Raw genomic sequence first — 26,664 nt, 5'->3', positions numbered from 1 at the left:
AAACAAGGGGTTGAGGTTTCTTTCCCCAATTTTTCAGAATTGCCAGCAAATCAAAACGTCTTTTATTCATGCAGCTCTGCTGCAGACCATGAGTTATCCACTAAGATTCTATTGTGAATGAGTTTGAACTGTCAATGCATTTGAGAATATCCTACACCAGTTTGCTCCCAGAGAAAGAGGTTGCTTTAGCAACCTGGCAAGCAAGCAACCAGGAGCAGCGGAAGTACCTTAAAAGTTGTGGGGGCCACAGGTGCCTGAACTGTGACCCTGCCCCCCTGTGCCACACCACCCCTTCTCCCTGAGGCCCTGCCTCTTTACTGCCCATTCTCTCCAAGGCCCCGCCCCGGCACTGCCTCTTCCCCCCATGGCCCCGCCCCCTGCTCACTCCTCTCCTCCCGCTCCCTCGTTGCTTGCCCTTATGGCTGGTAAAAAGTGGGAGGGCATAGCCCTATCCCCCCTGTTCCGGTGCCCCTGCAAGCAACCCAGCCCAGGCAGGCCCAGAGTTGCCCACTCTCATTAACATCTGTGCTCCGACTCTCTGTGCAGGTCTTCTGGTTGGGCCCACTTGGCGGGGGTCTGGCTGCGGCCATTCTCAATGAGCTGGTACTGGCCCCAACAGGCAGCGGCTTCCGCCAGTGGCTGACCATGCTGCAGGAGGGACCAAAGGCTGAGCGCAACCTGCAATCCAAGGCTGAGAGAACCACCCAAGAGATGGGATTGAGCGAGATGCCCTGAGGAGCAAGGACAGGGATGTACCAAGAACAGCTGTTGAACAATGCAGTGTCGCGTCTGGGGGCTGATGGACCATAGGGAGCATCCGGGATGCTATCTGGTGCTGCCCCTGTGCGCCGAGCTGGGATATTTACTAGGTTTAGATAATTGGGGCCATATTTCTTTTGTTGTCCTTTGAAACTTAGGGTGGAAATGGTTTGATTTTCGTGTCCTTCCCAGTTTGTCTCCCAGATTTCCCCAAACCCAGTGAATTCCTTGCTCTATCTGAACTGGGGGTGTGAGCACTAGTTTGCTTTGACAGTGAACATGCTCATATTGCTCCTCCTGGGAATCCTGACTTGGCCTATTGTGTCCCTTGCCATAGTCACACTGAAATATCCAGGACATTTTTCATACTGAATAATCAATTTGGGTTTTTAATGGGAAAGGGTGGAGGTGAAATGGCCAAGCTTTCATGTGCCTGTCTGGGTGAGGGTCTTTTAGACCTCTCTAGCAGTGCCACTGAGTGTGGTACATCAGCCATGTGCCGCCTTCCACGCCAGACTTAATCAAGACACTGGATTGAGGGCTCTTTGCAACAATCTGTAACCCACTATTCCTCCTTTGTCCTATGCCTGCAGAGGTGTTAACTCTGGTCTTTTAGAATCATAGAATATCAGGGTTGGAAGGGACCTCAGGAGGTCAGCTAGTCCAACCCCCTGCTCAAAGGGGGACCAATCCCCAATTTTTGGCCCAGAACCCTAAATGGCCCCCTCAAGGATTGAACTCACAACCTTGGGTTTAGCAGGCCAATGCTCAAACCACTGAGCTATCCCTCCCCAGTTCTTGCACCATGTGTAAACGTGGTATGTGTTCCACCCTCATCACCTTCCCCAGACCCGAAGAAGAGCTCGGTAGCACTCAAAATCTTGTCCTGTCCACTAACAGAAGTCTGTCCAATCAAAGATAGCCTCTCCACTGCCTTGTCTTCAGAATGGAAAGAGAAACTCGCTCTGGGAATTAATGTCAATGAATGGAAGTGCTACTATTCAAAGGGCACTGTCAGGATAGCTGGAAGCACCTGTGTTGTTAACCCCGTCCATTGCTGGAATGGAAAGAATTCAGATATATATGGGAGAGTGCCAGCTGCTGTCAGCTTTGCACACGCACAAAGCACACCCGCCCACTCACAGCTGCACAGCACCCACCCACCCACATGCACACAAACAACCAAAAACAAACAACCCCCTCCCACAATAAGCTAACTAGGCAATCTCCTCCAGGCAGGGAAGCAGCAAGTGCGAGATGGCTCTAGTTGTCTGGGAGAAGATCTGACACTACAATCATGGGCTCTGGCATGACCCTGGATGCTTTTTACACACACTCTGCTGTAAGAGAAGATCTTTGGAGGGGTCGATTTTAAAGTTAATTCAAGGAAAAGAATCTTTTAAACAGTGCTCCAACCCTTCAATAGCCTAGAAATGACCCCTATAGGCCCCAACCTTTCCCCACCTGGCCCCTTGTGAAGTGACTTCTTCATACTTGCATGAAGCAGGAATGCAATCTTCGCTCTGTCTCCCCCAGCCAAGGAAGGGGAGCCAATGAGCATGGCCAAGGGGCGACGGTTCCCGGAAGCTTTTCCCTGCCTCCACCAGCTGGAGGAAGAGGACACCGCCTTGTCCTCTGGAGCCAGTGTCCCCTTCCTCATTTACCTCTCCCAGCCATGGGACGGGCAGGGATCCTTCAGCCCATTCCAGGCTGCTGGGGCATGAAATGCTAGCCAGTCGGAACAGCAGATGTAGAGCAGGATGTAACTTTTTGGATTCATAGTTAATTGTTTATTTCAGCTTGGCAGAGTTCTGATTTTCTAATTTGGATGGATAATATAGAGATTTATGTTTAAAGCACTTTTTAATCTATTTTAATTTTCACAGCTGTGGGAATTCATGGTGGGGAAGATCAGACTAATTATTTAATGACAGGATATGCTGATTTCAAAATGTTAAAGTTTTATAACAGTTCAGCAAACTGTCACCGTCACATAGCAAAACATACAAAGTAAATAGCCTTCTATCTCACTCGAATAAATTCTCAAGCAGCATATTTTTTACTGTGCCTGTCTGTAGGTTACGATTATTGCTGATGGAGATAGTTTTTCATTGGTTTATGTGTGCGCCTTGAAATTGATGTTTACCAACATTTACTGAATAAAATGGAATCCTTCCATGTCTAGTTTTATTCCACAAAAAAATTAATTTTGGTTGACCTGAAACTATTCACAAATTTGACACATAAGAATGGCCATACTGGGTCAGACCAAAGGTCCATCTAGCCCAGTCTCCTTTCTTCCAACAGTGGCCAATGCCAGGTGCCCCAGAGAGAATGAACAGAACAGGTCATCATCAAGTGATCCATCCTCTGTTACCCATTCCCAAATTCTGGCAAACAGAGGTGAGGGACACCATCCCTTCCCATCCTGGCTAATAGCCATTGATGGACCAATCCTCCATGAACTTACCTAGTTCTCTTTTGAACCCTATTGTAGTCTTGGCCTTCACAACATCCTCTGGCAAAGAGTTCCACAGGTTAACTGTGTATTGTGTGAAGAATCATCATAGATCATTTCAGCCATTTCCAAACCATCCAGCAGAGGTGGTGCCACTGCCCCCATGCCCCGATAGCCTTCACCCCAGTAGTTAGGGGGGTCACCAGGGGTCTGGGAGTCCAGGTGCAAATCTTTGCTCTGAACCAGCTTCAAAATGGACATTGAAAATTCAGATAAATATCAGAATCAATTTGAATTGAATGGGATATTTTTTACCACTGACCTGAAAACTCAATTATTTGCTCAGCTCTGTAGCAGACACATTTGTTCAATATGCAGATTTAGTTGGGGATTGGTCCTGCTTTGAGCAGGGGGTTGGACTAAATGACCTCCTGAGGTCCCTTCCAACCCTGATATTCTATGATTCTATAGCCAAAGGAAGGATGATAGAGCTCCTGATGGCTCAGGGGCTTTGTAGCGGGATGCAGAGCCTTTCACAGCTAGATCATTTGTTTGTGATTATTAATGACCCCAAACTTTACCATCTCTCTGATGGCTGTTTGGTGGACTCCGCAAACAGGCTGGCGGGGGCTCAGTCCAATTGCCAGGGGACAAGTCTTCATGGTCTCTTTGTTCTTTTTTTGTACAGCACCTGGGCCAATGGGGAACTGGTCCATGATGAAGCTCCCAGGTGTGACGGTAACACAAATGATCAATACTAGTAACATTAGAGTAACCACAGCTGTTCATTGCACTCAAAGGCCGCCTTTGCTGAAGTCTCAGCTGAGAGGGCAAGGACAAAATGACTCTCGGAGATGCAATCTTTCTTTAGATGTATTGGGGTAGGCCTGTGCTGGACTGCTTCTGAGAAGACAGAATTTCCTTCTCCCGGCCTGTGAACCTGGCACTTTCCAGCAGCACTAAATACGCTAAAAACTCAAAGTGAAAATTCTATGGAGAAAGGAATTAGCGAGATGCTCGGTTCCATCAGCCTAGGCAGTGCCTCTCCACAGCAGAGTCAACCCTGTAATGCGGTCTAGCAGCTTCAGGGGCAGGTCTTCACACCCTTGAACCAGCATTAATTAACCCTTGCAGTCCCCCTTTCGATAGACTGGGGAAACTGCAGAGCAGACTGTTTAAGGCGCAGATCCTCCAAGGGATTGAAGTGTCTAATCCCGATTGAAATCAATTGGAGATAGGCACCTACGTGTCTTTGAGGAGCAGGGCCTAAATTAATTGCCCCCCAATATTCAGGGATAGAGGAGCAAACAGATCCCAGGACTTCTTCTGTCCAGACCTCTGTTCTAATCACTAGACACTAAACTCGGCAGGTCTGCAATGGGCTTTGCCTGTTGTTTTTCACCACCCTGATTGCACAGTGGCAGATCTAATCATGTCATATAATGGCATCTTTTCATAAAACTGTCCCCATAAAATACGGCCCTGAACTGCTCAGGAGCTGGGGATTGCAGGCCTTCTTTAAATAAAGCTCTGTCTCATTAGTTGCCTTTCCTAGATGCGCATTGAAATGATTTCCCGCTGATGTACGAACATTGAAATAAGTAGCCAAGTGCAGCTGCAAGAAGCTAATCAATACAGTGTAGCGTGAGAAATTGCCACTTGCTACGTTTGGATGGAATGAAATGGCCTTGTAGTTCTACTGGCGTTTGAATTGGTTAAATCTTTCTCCCACACATACATAGGCTCATAAAAATGCAGGGACAGAAATGACACTGAGTTATAAAGATTCTGTCACCTCTAGGGCACCGGGTTGAGCGGCAATGCTGCCTGAAGGCTGTTGGGTGTCCATAGGTGACATGAGTTTGAGGGACCCTCAGTCCAGCTCTGAGTGGACAAGGGTGAATGACACCAAAATGGGCACCACCGCTGGCACCAACTGGTAGTAGAGAGACTGACACCCCGATCTCCAAACGTGTTTAGATACCTAGATTAATCCTGAGCAAATAATTCAGGTCACCTCTTCTGGAATTGGTTCTTCCTGGCATATTACACTAAGCCATTAGAGGACTCACTTCTGGACGACAGAAGCAGTGTTCCCTTGGTGCTCTGGGGTCCCGTTATTCATCTGGGGTTCACCATATTTATTAATTTTGCTCTGGGCCGGGGGACACCCATGCTAGGAATAGGAGAGATCCTTGCCATGAGCCACTCAGTCCTTGGACTCTGCAGAAATGCCAGCAAAAAGAACACGTGTGATGTCCTTGTAACGATATAGGATTTATTATCTGTATTACTAGTAGCACATAGGGCCCACAACTAAGATCGGGGCTGGTAAATAATCATAGAATATCAGGGTTGGAAGAGACCTCAGGAGGTCATCTAGTCCAACCCCCTGCTCAAAGCAGGACCAATCCCCAACTAAATCATCCCAGCCAGGGCTTTGTCAAGCCTGACCTTAAAAACTTCTAAGGAAGGAGATTCCACCACCTCCTTAGGTAACGCATTCCAGTGTTTCACCACCCTCCTAGTAAAAAAGTTTTTCCTACTATCCAACCTAAACCTCCCCCACTGACACCTGAGACCATTATTCCTCGTTCTGTCATCTGCTATCACTGAGAAAACTCTAGATCCATCCTCTTTGGAACCTTTCAGGTAGTTGAAAGCAGCTATCAAATCCCCCCTCATTCTTCTCTTCTGTAGACTAAACAATCCCAGTTCCCTCAGCCTCTCCTCATAAGTCATGTGTTCCAGTCCCCTAATCATTTTTGTTGCCCTCCGCTGGATGCTTTCCAGTTTTTCTACATCCTTCTTGTAGTGTGGGGCCCAAAACTGGACACAGTACCCCAGACGAGGCCTCACCAATGTTGAATAGAGGGGAACGATCACATCCCTCAATCTGCTGGCAATGCCCCTACTTACGCATCCCAAAATGCCATTGGCCTTCTTGGCAACAAGGGCACACTGTTGACTCATATCCAGCTTCTCGTCCACTGTAACCCCTAGGTCCTTTTCTGCAGAACTGCTGCCTAACCATTCGGTCCCTAGTCTGTAGCGGTGCATGGGATTCTTCCGTCCTAAGTGCAGGACTCTGCACTTGTCCTTGTTGAACCTCATCAGATTTCTTTTGGCCCAATCCTCTAATTTATCTAGGTCCCTCTGTATCCTATCCCTACCCTGCAGCATATCTACCTCTCCTCTCAGTTTAGTGTCATCTGCAAACTTGCTGAGGGTGCAATCCACACCATCCTCCAGATCACTAATGAAGATATTGAACAAAACCGGCCCCAGGACCGGCCCTTGGGACCAGTGATGAGCTGCCAAAATCTTAACAACGGGTTCCCTCCTCACCCCACGAGGGGGTCATTGCCCACCCCCGTCCCCCAGGACTCCTGCCCCATCCAACCCCCTCCCCTGTCCCCTAACTGCCCCCAGAACCAGGCAGGAGGGTCTCGTGGGCCACCATAATGCATGCCCACCCCACCCCTAAGAGCCAGAGGCACCTGCCGGGGGGCGAGGTGGGGAGTCCCGGTGGTGCTGACCTGGGGCAGCTCCCAGGAAGCATCCAGCAGGTCCCTCTGGCTCCTAGGGACAGGGGAGCGTAGCTGGGGGGGAGCAGGGGGAGCGGCCGCTCCCCCCACTGATCACATCAAAAGTGGTGCCTTAGGTGCCAACTCCCTGCGTGCTCCGGGGCTGGAGCACCTATGGGGAAAATTTTGGTGGGTGCAGAGCCCCCACCGGTAGATCCCCACCCTGCCCCGCACCCAGCCCCAGCTCACCTCCGCTCTGCCTCCGCCTCCTCCCCTAAACGCATCACTCCGCATGAACAGCTGATTCGTGGGAAGCCTGGGGGGGCGGAGAAGCAGAGTGGGGCGGTGCGTTCAGGGGAGGAGGTGGAGGCGGAGCGGAGGTGGACTGGAGGTGAGCTGGGGTTGGGGGTGGGGCGGGGAGCTGCCAGTGGGTGCTCTGCAGCCACCAAATTTTCCCCTTGGGTGCACCAGGGCTGGAGCACCCGTGGAGTCAGCGCCTAAGGTGCCACTTTGGGCCGGTTAAATTTAGAAGCCCTTTTAGAACCGGTTCTCCCTCGCGGAACAACTGGTTCTCAAAGGGCTTCTAAATTTAACAACCGGTTCTAACAAACCAGTGCGAACCGGCTCCAGCTCACCACTGCTTGGGACACTCCACTTGATACCAGCCGCCAACTAGACATGGAGCCATTGATCACTACCCGTTGAGCCCAACAATCTAGCCAACTTTCTACCCACCTTATAGTCCATTCATCCAGCCCATACTTCCTTAACTTGCTGGCAAGAATACTGTGGGAGACCGTGTCAAAAGCTTTGCTAAAGTCAAGGAACAACACGTCCACTGCTTTCCCTTCATCCACAGAGCCAGTTATCTTGTCATAGATGGCAGTTAGATTAGTCAGGCATGACTTGCCCTTGGTGAATCCATGCTGACTGTTCCTGATCACTTTCCTCTCCTTTAAGTGCTTCAGAATTGATTCCTTAAAGATCTGCTCCACGATTTTTCCAGGGTCTGAGGTGAGGCTGACTGGCCTGTAGCTCCCAGGATCCTCCTCCTTCCCTTTTTTAGCCTTTTTCCAGTCGTCTGGGACCTCCCCCGATTGCCATGAGTTTTCAAAGATAATGGCCAATGGCTCTGCAATCACAGCCGCCAACTCCTTTAGCACTCTCGGATGCAGTGCATCCGGCCCCATGGACTTGTGCTCGTCCAGCTTTTCTAAATAGTCCCAAACCACTTCTTTCTCCACAGAGGGCTGGTCACCTCCTCCCAATGCTGTGCTGCCCAGTGCAGCAGTCTGGGAGCTGACCTTGTTCGTGAAGACAGAGGCAAAAAAAGCATTGAGTACATTAGCTTTTTGCACATCCTCTGTCACTAGGTTGCCTCCCTCATTCAGTAAGGGGCCACACTTTCCTTGACTTTCTTCTTCTTGCTAACATACCTGAAGAAACCCTTCTTCTTACTCTTAACATCTCTTGCTGCTGCAAGTCCAGGTGTAATTTGGCCTTCGTTATTTCACTCCTGCATGCCCGAGCAATATATTTACACTCTTCCCTGGTCATTTGTCCAATCTTCCACTTCTTGTAAGCTTCTTTTTTATGTTTAAGATCAGCAAGGATTTCACTGTTAAGCCAAGCTGGTCGCCTGCCATATTTACTATTCTTTCTACATATCAGGATGGTTTGTCCCTGTAACCTCAATAAGGATTCTTTAAAATAATAATGTTGAGGGCAAGTCTCTGATACAGAGGGTCTGGATCGCTTGGTAAATTGGGTTTTAGTACAACTTGTGTTTTAATACAGCCAACTGCAAGGTCATGCATCTAGGAACAATGGATGCAGGTCACATTTACAGGAACAGGGACTGTATCATGGAAAGCAGTGACTCTGGAAAGGCCTTCCAACAGGGCTCATTGTAGATAATCACCTGAATTTGAGCTCCCAGTGTGATGTGTGGCAAAAAGGGCTTAAAGCAAAGGAATATTGAGGAGGAGAGGGAGGTGATATTATCTCTAAATACAGCACCGGTGAGACCGTTATTGGACTCGTGGCCAGTTCTGCTGTCCTCACTTTGAAATGGCTATTATAAAATTATAGACGTTTCAGAGAAGAGCATGATCTTGAAAACCTGTCGTACAGTAAGAGACTCAAGAAGCGCAGTCAATTGGCCATATCAAAAAGATGGTTCAGTAGGGACTTCATTACAGTCTGCAAGCACCTACGTGGGGTGAAGACATCTGAAATATGTGGGGTGAGGTCTTCAGTCTAGCAGACAAAGGCAGAACAAGATCTGTGGCTAGAGCCTGAAGCCTGACAAACACAACAGGAAATAAAGTGTACGTATTTAGTAGTGAGGGTCATTAACCACTGAAATAATTTACCAAAGCGTGTAGTAGATTCTCCACACTTGGAGCCTTTACATCCAGTGTGGCTGTCTTTCTAAATGACCTGATGCAGGAATCTCTCTTGGGGATGTTCCCTGGCCTGGGTTTGCAGGAGGTCAGACTAGATGATCCTGTTCCCAGCCAGATTCGAGTCATTCACTCTCAACATGTTTCAAAGTGACAATGGCTCAGAACTTTCACCGTTGTTTGGCGGCAAAGAAGCACAGAGAAAGTCCAGGGAAAAAAAACTCAAACCATTGACGTCTTTTTCTTCATACTTTTATAAACACCCCAAGTAGCTCTCCTTCCAAGAGCAGCAGGGGTGGGTTGAGACGCTAGAGGGCAGGAGAGGTCTTTTCAATGCAGAAACACCAGAGGGAAAACAATCTCTTCCTTCAAATCTGTTCTTTAATATTCCCTTGATCAGCTCCCTGCCCTGTTGCTTCCCAGCCTCTCCTTTGCGTGGGAAGAAGACGAGGAGACTTTCCGAGGCGCGCTTATTCTCTGTTCTCTGTTTCCCCATAGGACTAGAGAGAAAGCTGCCTAGACAATGCACCTACCGAGACGTCTACTGGTCTCCCTGGTTTACTGAGAAGAGTTGATTGAGACTCAAGGAGTGCGAGGCACCTGCCTAGCTAACCGCACATGTGGGGCAAATTGCTGAGTCAGCCGGTACTGCCCTGCTGTCCCCTCCCAGGCACAAAAGTTGCATCATGGGAAGGTTGTGTAATAAGGACATGGCCACTAAGAGCTAGCACTGAGGCTTATCTGGCCCCCACTGATGTAGTGTCAGAACATGTCAGACCCTTTAGTGTGTTTAACCCTCTGGCACCCTGTGTGGCAGTGCTGTTCAACCCATTACACAGCTGAAGACGCTAAGGGTCTTGACCAAGGTCACAGAGGAATTGTTTGAGGAAGCAGAGAATTGCACCTGGGTCTGCCAAGTCCCAGGCTAGTCCCCTGACCACTACCCCATCCTTCCTGCTGTCACAGCTGTTGTCCATACGCTGCACACCACATCCGCCGCGACCTCATGGCAACAGCAGGTCCTCAGACACCCATCCCTCCCAGGGTAGCTAAAGCAAAACCTCCACTGCCTCTTAGGGGTCCAGGTCAGCCGTTCCCGTTCTCATCCAGTAGACAATACTGGTGCACGAGTGTGAAAACGTGCGAGCACGCATGCGCATACTAGGCAGTTGTCTCTCTAGTCCTATGTCTCTCTAGTCCTAGTCTAGTCTAGTCCTGTCTAGTGAATCCCCACAAACTACCCACTTCTCCAGCAAGCAGACCTTATGAACAACTGAGAACAGCTCAGCAAACATACCCAGCATAGGGCTGCCTGGCGTTCTTTATGCAAACTGTCCCCAAAGCACTGTACATAGTTAAATAATAAAAGGCAGCAGATGGCGAATGGTGTGAATTACGGAATACAGGATGGGAAAGGCAGGTTTTGGGGAATAAATGAAAGCAATAACTCATGAGGCCACTACCACAGCAGTTGGGAAAGAGGGAGGTTTGCAAGTGAGATCAGAAAGCACATGGAGAGCCAGTGAGGAAGAGAAATGGTTCCGAACAGCAGAAGCTGTAGAGGAGAAAGTGCTCACACTACCACTGGGGAGACTGAGGCAGGGAGGAAGTTAGTGTGGTATTCGGTGCTTGAAAGAGACACTCTTTATTAGTTCCCAACTGCTTCTGTATAACAAGACATAGGCTTTTGCAAGGCCCTTTCCCCAGACTTCTGGCCTGCAAAGCTAACCCCCCACTACTACAACTCCTGGTAGATGGGTGGGGAGAAAAATGGGGCGGATCCAGGAGGTCGTCTGGCCACACCCATGGAAAGGTTTGGAAACAAAGAAGGTAACTCTGCCCCATGCTTTTCAAATCCCCCTCACAAATCAACAGCAGGGGTCTGATCAGCAGCTGCCTCCTCATTCCTCATGGCCACCCTCCTCGGTCAATCAGCTGGGATAGCAACAGCTGGGCTGCTGCGTGAGGAAATCAAGCCACAGCAGAGAGTTTCTAAAACAGTGGCTGGTTGCCCCCAAGACAGAGCTGGCAATGGGCTGTGTGTATCATTCTGGAGCGCTTGCTACAGCATGGGCCATCGTTACAAGGGAGCTTGTTGGTGCCCTGAGCCCTGAGCGGGCGGGGGAGTCTTCTGATGGGGTGTGTCACAGAGGAGCTCCTTATAGGTGACACTTAATTTAGGGTGAAATTCCCCCTTGCACAGAGTCAGAGCGCAGGCCCTAGGCCACGCTTAAGTCTTGGGTTTTCACCCCTACTGTCTATAATACACAGTCTATGGCGCTGCCATAAAAAGCTTTGAGCAGCTGATAAGGCAGGCGCCCTCCAGAGAGGACTGGGTTTGTGCTCTGATGGTAGGGTTACCATCTGGCCAGTATTTGACAGGCCTGGCTGGTTTCCTTCTGGATTTGCCAGTTGCTAGAAAAATAATTGAATCTGCTGGGTTTTTTTTTTCCATGGGTCTAACGATCTGCCTTATTATCACACTACATTGGGATATCTAACGTTAAAGGTTTCTATGTCCAGCTAAAGATGCTGCCTCCCTCCCAGGGTGTTCAGAGAGTGAACATGTTAAATTGCAGCGGGGTACTGGGAGCCATGTGGGTAGCCTGGGTAGATCCTTGCGAGACAGTGTGACTAGCTGTGAACTGCTGTGATATGTGTCTATCACGGCTCCCAGCCTGCAGGGTAGGAGGCATTTCCTGGTTGCAAGGGACTGTATGATGTGTGTGCGGGGGGAGGCTGGCTCACTTGGACAGTCAGGTACCTTCTGCCCTGGTGTGCGCTCTCCGGTGCAGAGGTTTCCGGTGCCATTTGCCTCCATGAACTACTCTCATCAGAGAGTGTGGTTTGCACAAGGGACTACATAACAGGACTCCAGCATTCTCTTGCCGGCTCTGTCGCTGATGCTGCATGTGACCTTGGGCCAGTCACTTAAACTCCTAGTCCCAGAGCTGAAAAGGTATTTTGGCCTCTAGCTCCCACTGATGTCAATGGGAGTTGGGTGCCTAAATACTTTGAGGAGCTGGGCCCTCGAGTCTCAGGTTTCTGTCTGCAAGGCAGAGAAGCTAATACCTACAGCACCTCTCTGGCCTGTTCTTGTAAAGTGCTCTGAGATCCTTGCATTGGAGGGGTTCATAGAATCATAGAATATCAGGGGTGGAAGGGACCTCAGGAGGTCATCTAGCCCAACCCCCTGCTCAAAGCAGGACCAATCCCCAACTAAATCATCCCAGCCAGGGCTTTGTCAAGCCTGACCTTGAAAACCTCAAAGGAAGGAGATTCCACCACCTCCCTAGGTAACCCATTCCAGTGTTTCACCACCCTCCTAGTAAAAAAGTTTTTCCTACTATCCAACCTAAACCTCCCCCACTGACACCTGAGACCATTATTCCTCGTTCTGTCATCTGCTACCCCTGAGAAGAGTCTAGATCCATCCTCTTTGGAACCCCTCTTCAGGTAGTTGAAAGCAGCTATCAAATCCCCCCTCATTCTTCTCTTCTGTAGACTAAACAATCCCAGTTCCCTCAGCCTCTCCTCATAAGTCATGTGTTCCAGTCCCCTAATCATTTTTGTTGCCCTCCACTGGATGCTTTCCAATTTTTCCACATCCTTCTTGCAGCGTGGGGCCCAAAACTGGACCCAGTACTCCAGAGGAGGCCTCACCAATGTCGAATGGAGGGGAACGATCACATCCCTCAATCTGCTGGCAATGCCCCTACTTATACATCCCAAAATGCCATTGGCCTTCTTGGCAACAAGGGCACACTGTTGATTCATATCCAGCTTCTCGTCCACTGTAACCCCTAGGTCCTTTTCTGCAGAACTGCTGCCGAACCATTCAGTCCCTAGTCTGTAGCGGTGCATTGGATTCTTCCGTCCTAAGTGCAGGACTCTGCACTTGTCCTTGTTAAACCACATCAGATTTCTTTTGGCCCAATCCTCAAGCCAGCTCAAGCCGTGCAAAGAGTTATGGCTTTTTCAGGGCACACCCTTATTACCACAGCACCCAGGGTGATAAACCAGAACACTGCGTTCCCGTGGTTAATGTTGTCCCGGGGGGAGGGTTTTAGCCCCTTGGGGAATCAGCTTTAGGAGGGGTTGTCTGGAATGGGGGAGTCCAAGTTCAGAAGCACGGGCATGAGTAACCTGCAGGAAGGAGCTGGCGTAACATACTGGCGAGGGTGCCCGCGCCGTAGAAGCGGGGTACCTGTTACAGACACAGCTAGCTAGCTTTAGCTCAAGCTGCAGCAGCTCATGCAGTTAGCTCAGGACAGGAAGTGTCTTGCCTCCATCTCCCCCCTGCCCAGCCTCTGTCTCCCCTTTTCCCTGCCCATCTTGACACCCTATCCCTGCAGCAAAATGCCCCTTCCTCCGCATTAACTCCTGGTGTTGCTTCCTGCCTTAAAGACAAAAGTGGGGTCCAGCTCAACATATTGAACTGCACAGGCTCCATTGTGCACTGGAGCAGGAGACCTTGTCCCGCCGGCTCACTCGGCCCCTGGCGTTCTGTGCTGAGCTGGTTGTTGTGGCCTGCTTGGTGAGGTTCCGGGCGTGGTTGCTGTGGGGACCACTGGTGGGTGGCCCCCCCACTGACTCAGCTCCTGGGGGTGAAAAGAGGACAGAGCTGATCAGAGGGGTTTGAGGTGAGCTAAGTCAGCTGTCTTTGCAATAACTTTCCTTTGGGGGCTTTCTAACATCCCAGGATGAGATCCTGGCCCCACTGAAGCCAAGGGGAGTTTCACCATTAACTTCAGGTGAATGGTGTGGCCCAGGATTTCACCCCTCTGAAATTCACACACATGCTTTAGGCATGGAGCAAATCCAGTGAATTGAGATTTTTTTCTCTTTCACATCTGTGCTGCAGCCAGCAGGCAGGCAGGATTTATTCCAGGGCGAGAAATGCCCCTTTATTATTATTTACTATTTGCATTGTGGTAGCAGCTAGTCTCAGTGAGGGAGCAGGGCCTGAGTGCAAGGTGCTGTACAAACACAGAACAAAGGGAGACAGTCCCTACTTCTTTGTGCCGGGCCTGACCTAATGCAGCTATTGTGAATGATCATGATCATTACTGAGTGCGCAGGGACCTCATTCACAGCCCGGGACCCCACTGTAATCCAAGGGGCCAACACAGAGCAAAAATGCTCCCAAACTGGGCAGCCAAGGCCCCATGGGCCGCAGCTTGCAGATGGGATGCTGCAGCGTTGGGAGTTATTCCTGCAGGATATTGCAGGCCTCGACCCCCACCTCCCCACTGTGACCTCTCTGGGAAACCCTTTTAAACACAAACACATCACCGGTGCCTTTCATGTGGACATTCAAAGGAAGGAAAACCACTGGAAATTCCACGTGCGGCTGGGTGAGCCCTTAGAAACCCTGGGGCTGGGGATAGAGAGGCAGTTTCTTGGCTTCCTCCTTGCACTCTGGAAGAGGCTTGATTGATTAATGACTCATGAACATCACCATCATCCCAGCAGCAACCTGAGGTTCCTCGGAAGCAGCCCCCTCTCCCTGCGCCTCCCTGGAGGAGACAAGTCACAGAGGCGGTGGCTGAGGAGTTACTCTCTCCTCTCGAGCGTCTGCAGTGCCAGGGGCTCCCGAAGCGGGCAGGCTCTCACGGAAAGCGAGAGGGGAAGAAACGAGAAAGGACAAGAAGAAACGTGCCCCCCCCCGACTGCACCCCGCAGTTCTCTAGAGCCATTCTCCCTTTCTGCAGCAGCTACCCACCAAGTCCTGCCCTTCCTTAACTTTTGCCTCAGCTGCTGTCTGAGGGAAGAGAAGGCAGCTGGCTTGCTGCCGGCTGCTCCGTGTCGGGGCGTGCGCGGGGCCCTGCATCTCTTTCCCTCTTTGCTTCTCCCGCGGGCTTTTGCTTCTCTCCCTCCGGCACTCCCCTGCCTCCTCTCTCCCTGTGAATCAGCAGCCCAGCTTTCTCCGAGGGCTGAGACTGGCAGCATCTGGAGCCTTGTCCAAAACAGGCCTGGGAGGATGCTCGAATCCAGCTGCTAGCAACATCGGAGCAGAAAAATCAAGCAATGGGAAAGCAGCGCCGCTCCGCCGTCCCTCAGCTCGGCAAAGCGGGCAGCCTTGTGCATCGGGCGCTGTTAGCCGGCTGCAAGCGGCCTCGCTGGCTTTCTGTTCTCTCTCCCTGTTCAGTGTGTGAGTGTAGGGGGAGGGCTTTATTTCCATTGGCTAAGCTCTCGCTTCCCACCCACATCTCTTCCACATCACCTTGGTGTCTCCCTCAATAAAACCAGCCCTCCTTATCGCACCGAGGAAATCAAGAGCTAGAGTTTGAATGGATTTTATATAAATATTTACCCCTGCTAGGCTACTGCTGAGCTCCTAGGAGAAACTCCCAGCAACTGGCCTGATCCTCTCTTCTTCTCTCCTCTCCTGCTCCCCAGAGATAAGGGGTGAAGCCCACTGGAAGGTGGGGGTGGGGAGATACAGTTCTGTCTGACTAGAGAGGCACTGACCTGAAAAATAGTGCCAGGATTTTAACAAACTACCCCAATGGATCTTAAGGACAGCACCAGCGAGGGAAGCATGGGAAGCCTGGAGCCCTCCAGCATCCAGATGTTTGCCAACACTTCCTCCCTCCATGGGATTCGCCACATTTTTGTCTATGGGCCGGTGACGATAAGGCGGTTGCTGTGGACCATGGCCTTTGTGGGCTCGCTGGGTCTCCTCCTGGTGGAGAGCTCGGATCGGGTGGCTTTCTATTTCTCCTACCAGCACGTCACTAAAGTGGACGAGGTAGTGGCCAATAGCCTGGTTTTCCCTGCGGTCACCATCTGTAACCTCAATGAGTTCCGCTTCTCCAGACTCACCACCAATGACCTGTACCATGCTGGGGAGCTCCTGGCGCTGCTGGATGTGAACCTGCAGATTCCAGCGCCCCACCTGGCTGACCCAGCTGTCCTGGCCGCTCTCCAGGAAAAGGCCAACTTTCAGCAATACAAACCGAAAATTTTCAACATGCAGGAGTTCTTGGGGCGCGTGGGGCACGACCTGAAGGATATGCTACTGTATTGCAAGTTCAAAGGCCGGGAGTGCAGCCAGAAGGACTTCAAAACTGTGAGTATGGACAGAGCTTCTACTTCCTTTATCTTCTCTGGGCGTGCGGCCGGGCTTGGCGGTGGAGAATCCAGCAGGTGCTTAAGGTGATGCGATCTGGCCAAGGGTGAGTCAAGAGAGAACCGTCTCTGCTGGGTTCAGGTTTCTCTCGCGTGGTACTGGGAAAAAGGCAGGCAGCCTGTTGAGTTGAAGTTTGTTTGCCAGAGCCCTTTTGTACTGGTTGATCCTCCCTAGCAGGCTAGCAGTTCCCAGAGGCCACTTGCTGTTGGAGCTGTGATTTGGAGGGGCCCCTGCGACCCCCCAGCAGGCAGTCTGACCTGTCATGTTGCAGGGAGTGCGCTGTGGTGGCCGGCCGGTGCCTTGGGCTGGACAGATTCTCGTGCAAAAGGCAAGTGTGCTGCGCTGCAGAGTGGTCTGGGTGCAGTCGTTGGGGCAGCAGCCTCTGCCTGGGCTTTGTGGCTTTGATGGACCCGCGGTTTGCGGCATCATCATTCGAGGTGGATCCTGCTTTGTCGGCCTGCGATTCTGGCTCTTAAATCCTCGGCGCGGTTGCTAGTTTGCTGTGCAGTGTGGGTCCTTTCCTGCCACTGCGTTGGAGAGAGAGGTAAAAATGAATCCTCCAGACTCGGCTGGGTCCGTTCCCTCGGCCGGCTGAGGCGTGAGTCCGGGGAGAGTGAGAGAAGCAAATGGCTTAAGAGTATTTGATTACACCCCGACAGGGACTGACACTTGCCTGTGGTGGTTCACGGATGGAAAGCAGCCGCTCTAGACACACACACGCGCGTGTAAGCGTGCATTCCTGCGGAAGGGAAAGCGGTGACCGTCCCGCTAGCAGAGGGGGCCAGGCTTGCACGGGGGATGCTGGCATGGGGAGGGGGGGGGGGTGGTTTCCGAACAGTGCCTGTATCTTTTAACCATCTGGTTTGATTGCTGTCTCAGAGCTGAGCGCTAATCATTTCTTGCTGGGGTCTGTGCCGAGCTGTGACTTACACCGGCCCGCGTCTCTCCTTGCTGGGTGAAGCAGGTCTTTGGAGAGTTAAGTGAAGCAACGAGCGCTTTCAGCCATTTGGTTCTGCGGGACGTACGCTGTTTGCTCTTTTTGCTACCGGCGGTGCTGGGGGTACGTGGCGTGGTTACATGCGCACTGATTTCTAGGCTGTCATGAAGGACTACGCTGCCCGTTGATTTCATGGGCCTAGGGCCCCTGTCACCTCCACAAATGCAGCCTTTGGAAGCTTTTGTCTCCGCTACTTTTGTATCTTGCGACTCCAGCCGGCTTGTGCTGCTGGCACCTGGCCGCGCCGGGGAATGTTTTCCTGGAACACCCGAGTGGGGAAGGTTGTATTTTATGGAGCAGTTGTTGGCAGTTTCCAGCTTAGGAGCCCCCACCCCCTTCAGAACCAGCTACCTGGTTATGAGCAGGAATCGAGGCTTGTAGGCCATTAAACACAGCGGGGATTGTTCAGAGGAGAGGAAGGTGTACAGAGGTGCATTAGGACAGGACAGGCACTAAACCCTGTGCTGTTGCCCGGGAGCAGGCCAGTGTGTGTATGTCAGAATGGGGAAGGCAGATGGGGGGGGGGGGGGCATGGATGGGTGGGAAAGAGAAGCCCACAGGAGAGTTCAAGCAATAAAAGTATCATTCAAGTCAGACACTGGCCTGAGCCGAAAGCGATCCCTGAGCGAAGTCCTTGGTCTCTGGGAGTGCTTGTAATCTAGATCCCAACAGTGCAAATGGTTCTTCCCTGTAGAATAGGCCTCCCCAAACCAGATGCAGACTCACTATTATGCAGCAAGTGTCTATTAGCCGAGAGTGAACAAGTCCCAAACACTTATAGGGTAACATTTTCAAAGCGCCTCAGTGACTTAGGAACCTAATTCCCATTTTCAAAACCAAGGCATGTAGGATCCTGAATGGAGGCCAATGGGACTTAGGCTCCTAAATAATTTGATCCCAGAGTCACAAAGGTATGTAGGTGCCTAACTCCCCATAGAAACCTAAATATCCTTGAGGATCTGGCCCTTAGTAACTTTTGGTGATTTTACCCGACACTTAAAATCCAGGGGTCGTCACTCTGGAATGATGCACTGTGTTTCTATGATTGACTTTCCATGAACACAGTGATTTCAAAAGGACGCAGACCATCCATGGGCTGCTGCAGAACACTTAGTCTGCCAAAGGAGGTTAGCCCCAGCAAGGACCAGCCAGGGCCTTTGCAGGGTAAAGTGTCATCCTTCTAAAGAAATACTACAGTATGGCCCCGATGGGAGCTCTGCCATAGGATGTAGTCATTTGGACCCTTCCTGAAGAATACTCTAGTTCTTTTAAGATAAGGTTATCTTTGGTGTGTCATGTAAGGTGAAAACCTCTGCTCAAAAGCAACGGCCTGAATAATGTGCTCCCCTGACCCCTTTCGCCTACGATTCCCCACACCCCAAACTAGAAGCTGAAGGCTGGTGATTCATAATCTGTGCCTTTGACCATCAGGATTCATTTTGTGACCTGTTCAAGCTACTGCTCCTTTGCCCTGTGCGCCATGTGGTTTCCTGGCATTGCTACTAGAGTGGCGCCAGATGGAAAAAGAGGTGCCATGGTTTTAAAGGCTGGTTTATAAATCACCACTGTACATCCCCCATCTCCTCTAGGGCAGTTTTCCTTTCGCTACTGATTGTCCTGTGGATACGTGGTGCGGTTATATTAGCACTGGTTCCTAGGTGCTCATAATGGGCAAGGCTCCATTATTTGGTTTCACCTCTAGGGGATACTTCGATGTAAAGTGCAGGGCTCTGTCCTGATCAGATGCACCACCCTGGAAACTCTTGCTTGCTTCTCGTTCGCTTGACCAAATTGCGCATTTCCCAGTCCAGAGGGCAAAGAAACAGGAACCCATTAGCCAGAGGGGGGGGTCTGCACTGAAGTGCCGCTCTGGGTGTGGGTTTGCACAGCTTCTGCTCCCACAAGTGAACATAATGCAGTGTGACAGCCTCATATGTCATCTCAGCTCTGTGGAGGAAGGCAGGCAAGGGGAATGCATAGCCATGGTGCATGGAGTAGGTGGCTTCGCTCCATTCTGCTGTTCTCCCCCTTCCCTTCCCATGCTCATGCTCTGTTATTTATTTAACAGGATTCCAGCTGTGTTTTCTGTACACTCTGTGCTTCCTTCCTCCCGAGATACTGCCAATGCCTCCCAGCCAATGGTTAATCATATTCTGGGCAGCTTGCGGTAGTGAATTCCTAGGCTTTTCTGTAAAAATGCATCCAAGTAGTTTCCCAAGGACTTAGCATCCTTCTCCAGGCTGATTCTGGAACCGGTGCGCAAAAGCAGATAACACTGTGAAAAACGGGAATCCCAGTGGTCAGTGAAGCATTGAATATTAGGCAATAGGTGAATATTTTTAGCAGCAGATGAAGGGGTGACTGTGGGGCACACCAATATCCCAAGCAGAGTGTTTGGGGCAGAGGAATACAAGGGCATCCCATTGGGAAGAAGCCCAAATAAATTTGTTAGTCTCTAAGGTGCCATAAGGACTCCTCGTTGTTTTTGCTGCTACAGACTAACACGGCTTCCCCTTGGAAACCTCCTCCTCAAAACTGCTGCTCCTGCAAGGCCCCAATTTAAGCATGAACGGGGGCTGCCTCCTATTGGCATTTTTCTGGGGTGTGCGTGTGTGAAATAATCTTGCAGCAATGCCACATTGCAGCCTCGGAACATTTCTGCCTTCGTGTCACGCTGAGCCCAGCTGTGGTGAGCTTGCAGCCTGGCCCCTCTGCGTGTAATGAGCAGCCTCAGCAGGTCGCTGCATTCAGGGTGGCATGGAGGCTTCACTGAAGCTTCCCCATTGGGCCTGCGGGCCTGGCGGCTATTCCCTTAGTGCACGGCAGGAGATCAGGGTCCTGAGCCAGACTCCAGCATCGGTGCTGCGGCTCTCCAGAAATGGGCAGGGAGAGAACCTCAAGAAACCCCAGAAGCCACAAACTGCAACAAGCTCTTGGTTGTGTTGGCAGGAACCATCAGAGCACCGTGTGCCCAGAAATGTTTGGTACCCAGGCATCGGGCAGCCTGAGGGGGTGTGTTTGTGGAGTGTGCCAAGTGCATTGGGCACCGTAGGGTAAAAAAGCATGGGTATGTCTGAGACATGGTCTCATGCGCACCCCTTAAGCTGCTGAGACCCCTATGTGCGCCGCTCTCGTACCAGGTAGGGTAGCTATGGTGCAGTGCTCTCAGAAATGCAGGATCAGGGCCCCATGCACCCACCACCCTGCTTGGTGCTCTATCGCTTTGCTTCTCTAATGGTAGGACCAAGCTCCGTGATGGTTTCATGGGAGGATGCCTAATAGCTGGGAAGGTGAGGAAGGAGGGGATCAACTACAGAAATAATTCAAGCACTGGGAGAGTGGACAGACTGAGTCAGTGGCAGAGGGCAGACCAGGAAGGGGCAGTGCTGGAGAGGAGAGATGGCACAGAGGAGACAGGAGAGCAGAGGGCAGGGCTGGAAAATAGGGAGGGGTGGGCCCACTCCACCCTATGTGTGCAATAATAGCAAGTGGGGTGCGTGTATGTCCGTAAAGAGAGCCGTGTCAAATGCATCCTAGCAGCCATCAGCTCGCCCAGCTCCACTGAGCACAATGGGCGTGTCAGGCAGCAGATCCCATCTGCTCAGGTGCAAATACAGAGGACCCAAGCACAGGAGAGGAGGTGGGGTATTATCAGTGTTGTCTTGTATCCTAAGAGAGAGAATAGCCTCTACCAGCAGACAGAGAACTGGGGTTTTCAGGAAATTATAACCACACATGGATTGAAATGCATGAAGAAATGTGATTCTATCTAACATCATCTGCTAATTGAGAACTGTTTTATACATACTGTTGTATGGGTCCATTTATGTCAGTGGTAACATTAAGACTCCATGTGTGTATTTGTCTTTATTGTTGTATGTGTATTTATTTTCAGTACAAATGATCATCAATAGATAGTCTCCTCACAATGGATACTGCCTCATGTAAATATTTCCATTAGGGGAAAAATCTACCTACTTACCTACCTACCTAATCTCCAAATGTTCCTTTCTCACTCTCTAACACACCCATAACTGGAGTACTAAGTTGCTAAAATAGCCTTTTTTCACTCTGATTACCCTATTCTAAGCTTTTTTATGCTCATTCTTCATCCACTTTTGGAGAATCACTTTTGGATGTTGGTTATTTGAGCTGGTTAAATATATAAAAAAAATCTGGATAAATTATTAATCAAAAATTGGTAATATTTGCTCAATAATCTGTTTGAGGTGTTGTCCTAAGGAGCTAGCAATCCTCATTAGTGAGGGAAATCCGACATGAAAAAGAGTGCTTCTTGCACTGACAAGACTTGATCTCAGACAGATCCTCTAGGACCTACCATTGGTGCTCGCTGATGGCATTCTTCTTTAGCTCAAGTGGGAAAGATCCATGCTTTTGGAGCTGTAGTCCCAGAGTTCTAGTCCTGGTTCCCCATTGCAGAAAATGGACTCATCACAGGAGATGCAGCCACATAGGCTGAGTGGCACATATTTAAATGCAGACATTTGTTAATAGGACAGCATTGCATGAGCCTTGCCCTCATGCACGATAAGCACAAAGGGTTTGCATGCCACTGCGCTTGCTGGGAGCATTGCCCTGCTCCCTTGCTGCGGGACTTCGGGTTGCTTGGAACTAGGCTGTGTCCAGTACAATGGTGCCTCTTTGAGTGCAGCTACCTGATGGGATGACAGGGCTCAGGAGAAGGGGGAGAAGGAGAGAGAGAGGTATTTAGAAATAGTAGGAGGGAGGCGGGAGACACACGTGCGTAAAACTAGGTGAAGGGACCTTGCTAGCTACTCTTCTCTGTATTCATAATGGTGGGATTTACTTGTACAGCGTCATGGGTGATGCCTCCAGGACAATGTGCAGAGATGCCTCTAGGACAATCAGCAGCATCAGGGCAATTTGGTTCTGTGTTTGAACTGGACTCCTCCTTGAGCACTGATTTGCTGTTTCGTAAGTGGGACACATCGAGGGTCAGAGAGACACACAGACGTGGGTGCCCTGTGAGGAAACATCTCCTCCTGTCTGCTCAAGCACACAGGTCTCTGTGAACACATCAGCCCAGGGCTCTGCTCTCTCACCTGCCTCCCCGCTGAATACAAAGCCCCATTCAAGCTCTCTGTCCTGATAGTCAAACTCTTCATGAGACTGGCCCTGGCTACCTGAGAGATCATCTCTCCCTCCATGATCATGACCCCCTACTGGTCTACCCTCTACACTGGAGCTGGAAGCTGATTCAGGGAGCACACTGAAAACAGAAGTGTAGCCGCGAGCAGTGGGAGGGGCTAGCTGTCCTATATCTGATCCTGACCAAGACCCTAGCAATGTACCTGGGGCAGCAAGCCTCTCCCCACCGCTCCTGGCTACACTTCTACTGTTAGCACCCCCACTAGGTCAGAGAAATGTGAGCTACAAGTTACACCTCCAGTGCCGGTGAAGACCTGCCCTTTGGTGCCTCGGGTCTCCAGCTGTACAATGGGCTAACAGCAATCCCCTTCCACATGGGGCTGTGAGGGAGGAGACACTGAAGGCTGTGAGATGCTGGGGTAATGAGAGACCATATGCCTGTCATGGAGAGACGTGTTCTGACAGTATAGAGAGAGGAGACCGAATGTGTGTAAAAGGGACCTCAGAGGAGGCAAAGAATCTCTGCCTGTGTGACAGAGCCAGCTGGGGGCTCGGAGTCTCCGCCTCTCCTTGCCAGAGGCCTTGACGTACTTTTGCAAACCCAATCTGTTCAGCTAGAGGGACAGAAATGCTGAGCTGTGCATTTGGAGTGACTCCCTTCACCAAAGATATTCGTGCCACCATAAAGCGAAAGCTCTGTGGCTCCTGAGTCGGTCTGGCCCGTCCAAGGAATGACCACCAAAAATGGGCTCTGAGCCGGAGGGAGACGCAAATTCCCCAAAGAGCGGGGTAAAGAATGGTCTGAGCGGGGAGGATGTTGACAGCCAAGGGGATGCGGCTGGTTTAAGATGGGTGAGGAAATGAAAATCAAGGTTAGGATTGCTGGAGCAGTAGCAAAGGCAAGTACCTGGTTGTAATCACTGTAAAGGACAATTTGTGCTGCATCTGCTAGTGCTAGAGAGGAACGGTGCTGAGGTCCCTAGTCTTGGACTTGTCAGACCCGTGTTCAAATCTCTGCTGAGCCACAGGCTTCCTCTGCGAGCTTCAGCAAATTGCTTGATCCTTCTGAGCTAGGTATTTAGGTGCTTGCAGACTGAGATGGACACCGAGTGTGACTTATGAAAGCTTTTGAAAATCCCATGAGACACCAGTTTGCACCCGTAGGTGCCTAAATACCTTTAGCAACCCGGCCTGCTGGGCTTCAGTGCCCCATCTGTGACATGGGGACACTTGCACTGCCCTGCCTCACACGGGAGTTGAGAGGACAATCGCATTCATGCCTGTGAGGAGCTTAGGTGGGGACCTAGACGCTTGACCAGTGGCTCTCCACCTTAGCAGAAACTGTACCCCTTTCAGGAGGCTGCTTTGTCTTGCATACCCCCAAGTTTCACCTCACTTAAAAAACTGCTTGCTTTCATAATCAGACATCAAAACACAAAAGTGTCCCAGTGCACGATGACTGGAAACCTGCTGACTTTCTCCTTTTTACCATATTATAACATAAATAGATGGGAATATGAATGTTGTACTTACATTTCAGTGTGGTGCTTGAACCTGGTTTTCACTTGTGAGTCTGTCTAAAGCCTGAGCCCCACTGCCCAGAGCTGAAGCATGTCATTTAGCTTTGTGGGCCCCTCTGTGGCATGGGGCCCCAGGCAGTTGCCCTGCTTGCCACCCGCTAACGCCAGCCCTGCACTTGCGACGCCCCTAAACCCATCCTGCCAGCCCCTTGGGGGCTGCAGCCCCCAGGTTGAGAAAGACTGGTCTAGACGAGTTGATGTACCCCTGGAAGACTGCTGCATACCCAGGGGTACATGTACCACTGGCTGAGAACCACTAAGCTGGAGGGCAGGGTCAGGAATGACTCTGAGCCAGGGCTTTCTATTGCTTCCCTAGCCTTGCTCAGCTCACTCTAGCTGACTAAGACGTGTCTCCTCACGGGCCTCCCTGACACACAGCCTGGACTCAGCTCTCATGGAAGAGTTGCTTGGCTCCAGGGGAGCAGCAGAGTCAGTGAGAGAGGCACTGGAACCCAGCCATGCTCTTCCCACAGCGAAGGGGGATCCTAGTGGTGCATGGTGCGGCTCATTGTGGCCTTTCTCCTGCTGTGGGGAAAAGGACTGGGGCCCGAGTGACAATTTGGTTTCTTTGATTTCTTGCGCTACTGTGAAACTGCACATGCTGCTGTGCCTCTTGTTCTCCTGGCAGCCTGGGAACCAACCTGGGACTTGCAAGAGACTCAGGGTGTGATGTCAGGAAAAGGCTAGGAACAAAGGGGAGAGGAAAGTCGGTGCAACTGCTCCCCATGCATTGCCCCCACTCTGCAGCAATCCCCTCCGTGGAGACATCCTGCCAGGGAACAGAAGTGTCTGGAGGCTGTTTGATTAGCAAAACCTCCAAGTGCAATTATTGCATGTTTGGAAAGAGTGACAACATGACAGAGACTGTGAAATTGTCCTTTGCCTTTGCGTTTGAAAACACTCCCAGGCAGGAACTCGCTGCTGCTGGCTCAGTTTGAATGATCTCTGTTGCACACAAATCCATTGAGTAGAAGCCCAAATTCACTAGGCAATGGACATGTTTAGAGATAGAGCTCTGGTCTCGCCCAACCTAGAACTCACTGGCAAACCGGGGGTTCTAGGTTTTGAAAGGAGCTTGGAATATTGGAGGGTGGAGCTCCATTTGGCTGTCGCTAAGCGTACATTCTGGAGTATGGAATGCCATCATTTCTTATTTGATTTAGCTGCAGAGGCAGGACAGACTTTCAGACGTGGTTTCTTATTGTTTGCTGAGCTCAGGATTCAGCCTTGCTGGAAATGCAGCTTATTTTTAACTAAATTTCCTTTAGAAAACACCCCAACAATTTAAATGAAAGAGAGGAAAAAATGGCTCGTGTGACTCAAAAAAGGGTTTGTGACACCCCAGGTTTAATAAAACCTAAGAACATAAAAGCTGCCAAACTGGGTCACACCAAGGGCCCAGCTAGCCCCGTATTCTGTCTCTGACAGTGGCCAATGCCAGATCTTCAGAAGGAATGTACTGAACAGGGCAGTTGGAGTGATCCCCACCTCGTTTCCGGCAGTTAGAGATTTAGGTTCACCCCGAGCATGGGGTTGAATCCCTGATCGTCAATGGCTATCCTCCAGGAACTTATCTTGCTCCTTTTTGAACCCAATTATAGTTTTGGCCATCACGACATCCCACGGCAATGGATTCCACAGGTTAATTTGGGGAGAAAAGTACTTCCGCTTGTTTGTATTATACTTGCTGCCAATTAATTTCATTGGGTGATCCTTGGATTTTGAGTTGTGGGAAAGGATAAATAACACTTTTTCTATTCACTTTTTATCACCATTTTTATAGACCTCCAACATACCCCCTTTAGTCATCTCTTTTCTACGCTGAACCGCCTTAATCCGGTTAGTCTCTCCTCATCTGGTAGCCGTTCCGTCCCCTGGATCTTCTTTGTTGCCCTTTTCTGAATCTTTTCTAGTTCTACCATATTATTTTCGAGATGGGGCAGCCAGAAGTGGACACAGTATTCAAGGTGTGGGCTCACCATGGATTTATATAGTGGCAGTATGGTATTGTCTGTCTTATTTGCTATCCTATTCCGAATGATTCCTAACATTTGTTTAGCCTTTTTGATCGCTGCACCACACTGAGCTGGGGTTTTCAGAGAACTATCCATGGTGACCCCAAGATCTCTTTCTTGAATAGTAACAGCTAATTTTGACCCCATAATTATATATGTGTAGTTGGGATTATTTTTTCTAATGTGCATTACTTTGCACTTATCAAGGTTGAATTTCATCTGCCATTTTTTTGCTCATTTACCCCATGTTATAGGATCCCTTTGTAAATTTTTGCACTGAAATTTGGACTTAACTATCTTGAATAATTTTGTATTATCCGCAAACTTTTCCACTTCACTGTTCACTTTCTTTTCCAGATCATTTATGAATACGTTGAACAGCACTAGTCTCAGTACCAATCCTTGGGGGACCCCGCTGTTTACTTCCCTCCACTGTGAAAACTGACTGTTTATTCCTATTCTTTGTTTCCTGTCTTTTAACCGGTTACGGATCCATGAGAGGACCTTCTCTCTTATCCCATGACTGCTTAATTTTCCTTAAGAGCCTCGATCCGCTGGCAGTGCCCCTACTTATACATCTCAAAGTGCCATTTGCCTTCTTGGCAACAAGGGCACACTGTTGACTCATATCCAGCTTCTCGTCCACTGTAACCCCTAG

General features: G+C 50.3%; 2 protein-coding genes across 3 annotated transcripts in view; both read left to right on the top strand.

The window, feature by feature from the left end:
- LOC140903748 (aquaporin-5-like) overlaps positions 1–735 on the top strand; it is a 40,563-nt gene extending 39,828 nt beyond the window's left edge. The window contains exon 4 of the mRNA XM_073325508.1: positions 547–735. Within this exon, the coding sequence (XP_073181609.1) occupies positions 547–735 (189 nt within the window). The remainder of the gene's footprint in view (positions 1–546) is intronic.
- A 14,688-nt stretch (positions 736–15,423) lies between these two features.
- ASIC2 (acid sensing ion channel subunit 2) overlaps positions 15,424–26,664 on the top strand; it is a 1,343,693-nt gene continuing 1,332,452 nt past the window's right edge. For both annotated transcript variants that reach the window (XM_073325645.1, XM_073325647.1), the window contains exon 1: positions 15,424–16,224. In XM_073325645.1, coding sequence (XP_073181746.1) covers positions 15,661–16,224 — 564 coding nt within the window. In that variant the 5' untranslated portion in view covers positions 15,424–15,660. The remainder of the gene's footprint in view (positions 16,225–26,664) is intronic.

The sequence above is a fragment of the Lepidochelys kempii genome, chromosome 27, assembly GCF_965140265.1.
Source record: "Lepidochelys kempii isolate rLepKem1 chromosome 27, rLepKem1.hap2, whole genome shotgun sequence".
Lineage (NCBI taxonomy): Eukaryota > Metazoa > Chordata > Testudines > Cheloniidae > Lepidochelys > Lepidochelys kempii.
Note: the sequence above shows the minus strand (reverse complement) of the source record. Positions and strands in the feature narration are given on the sequence as shown.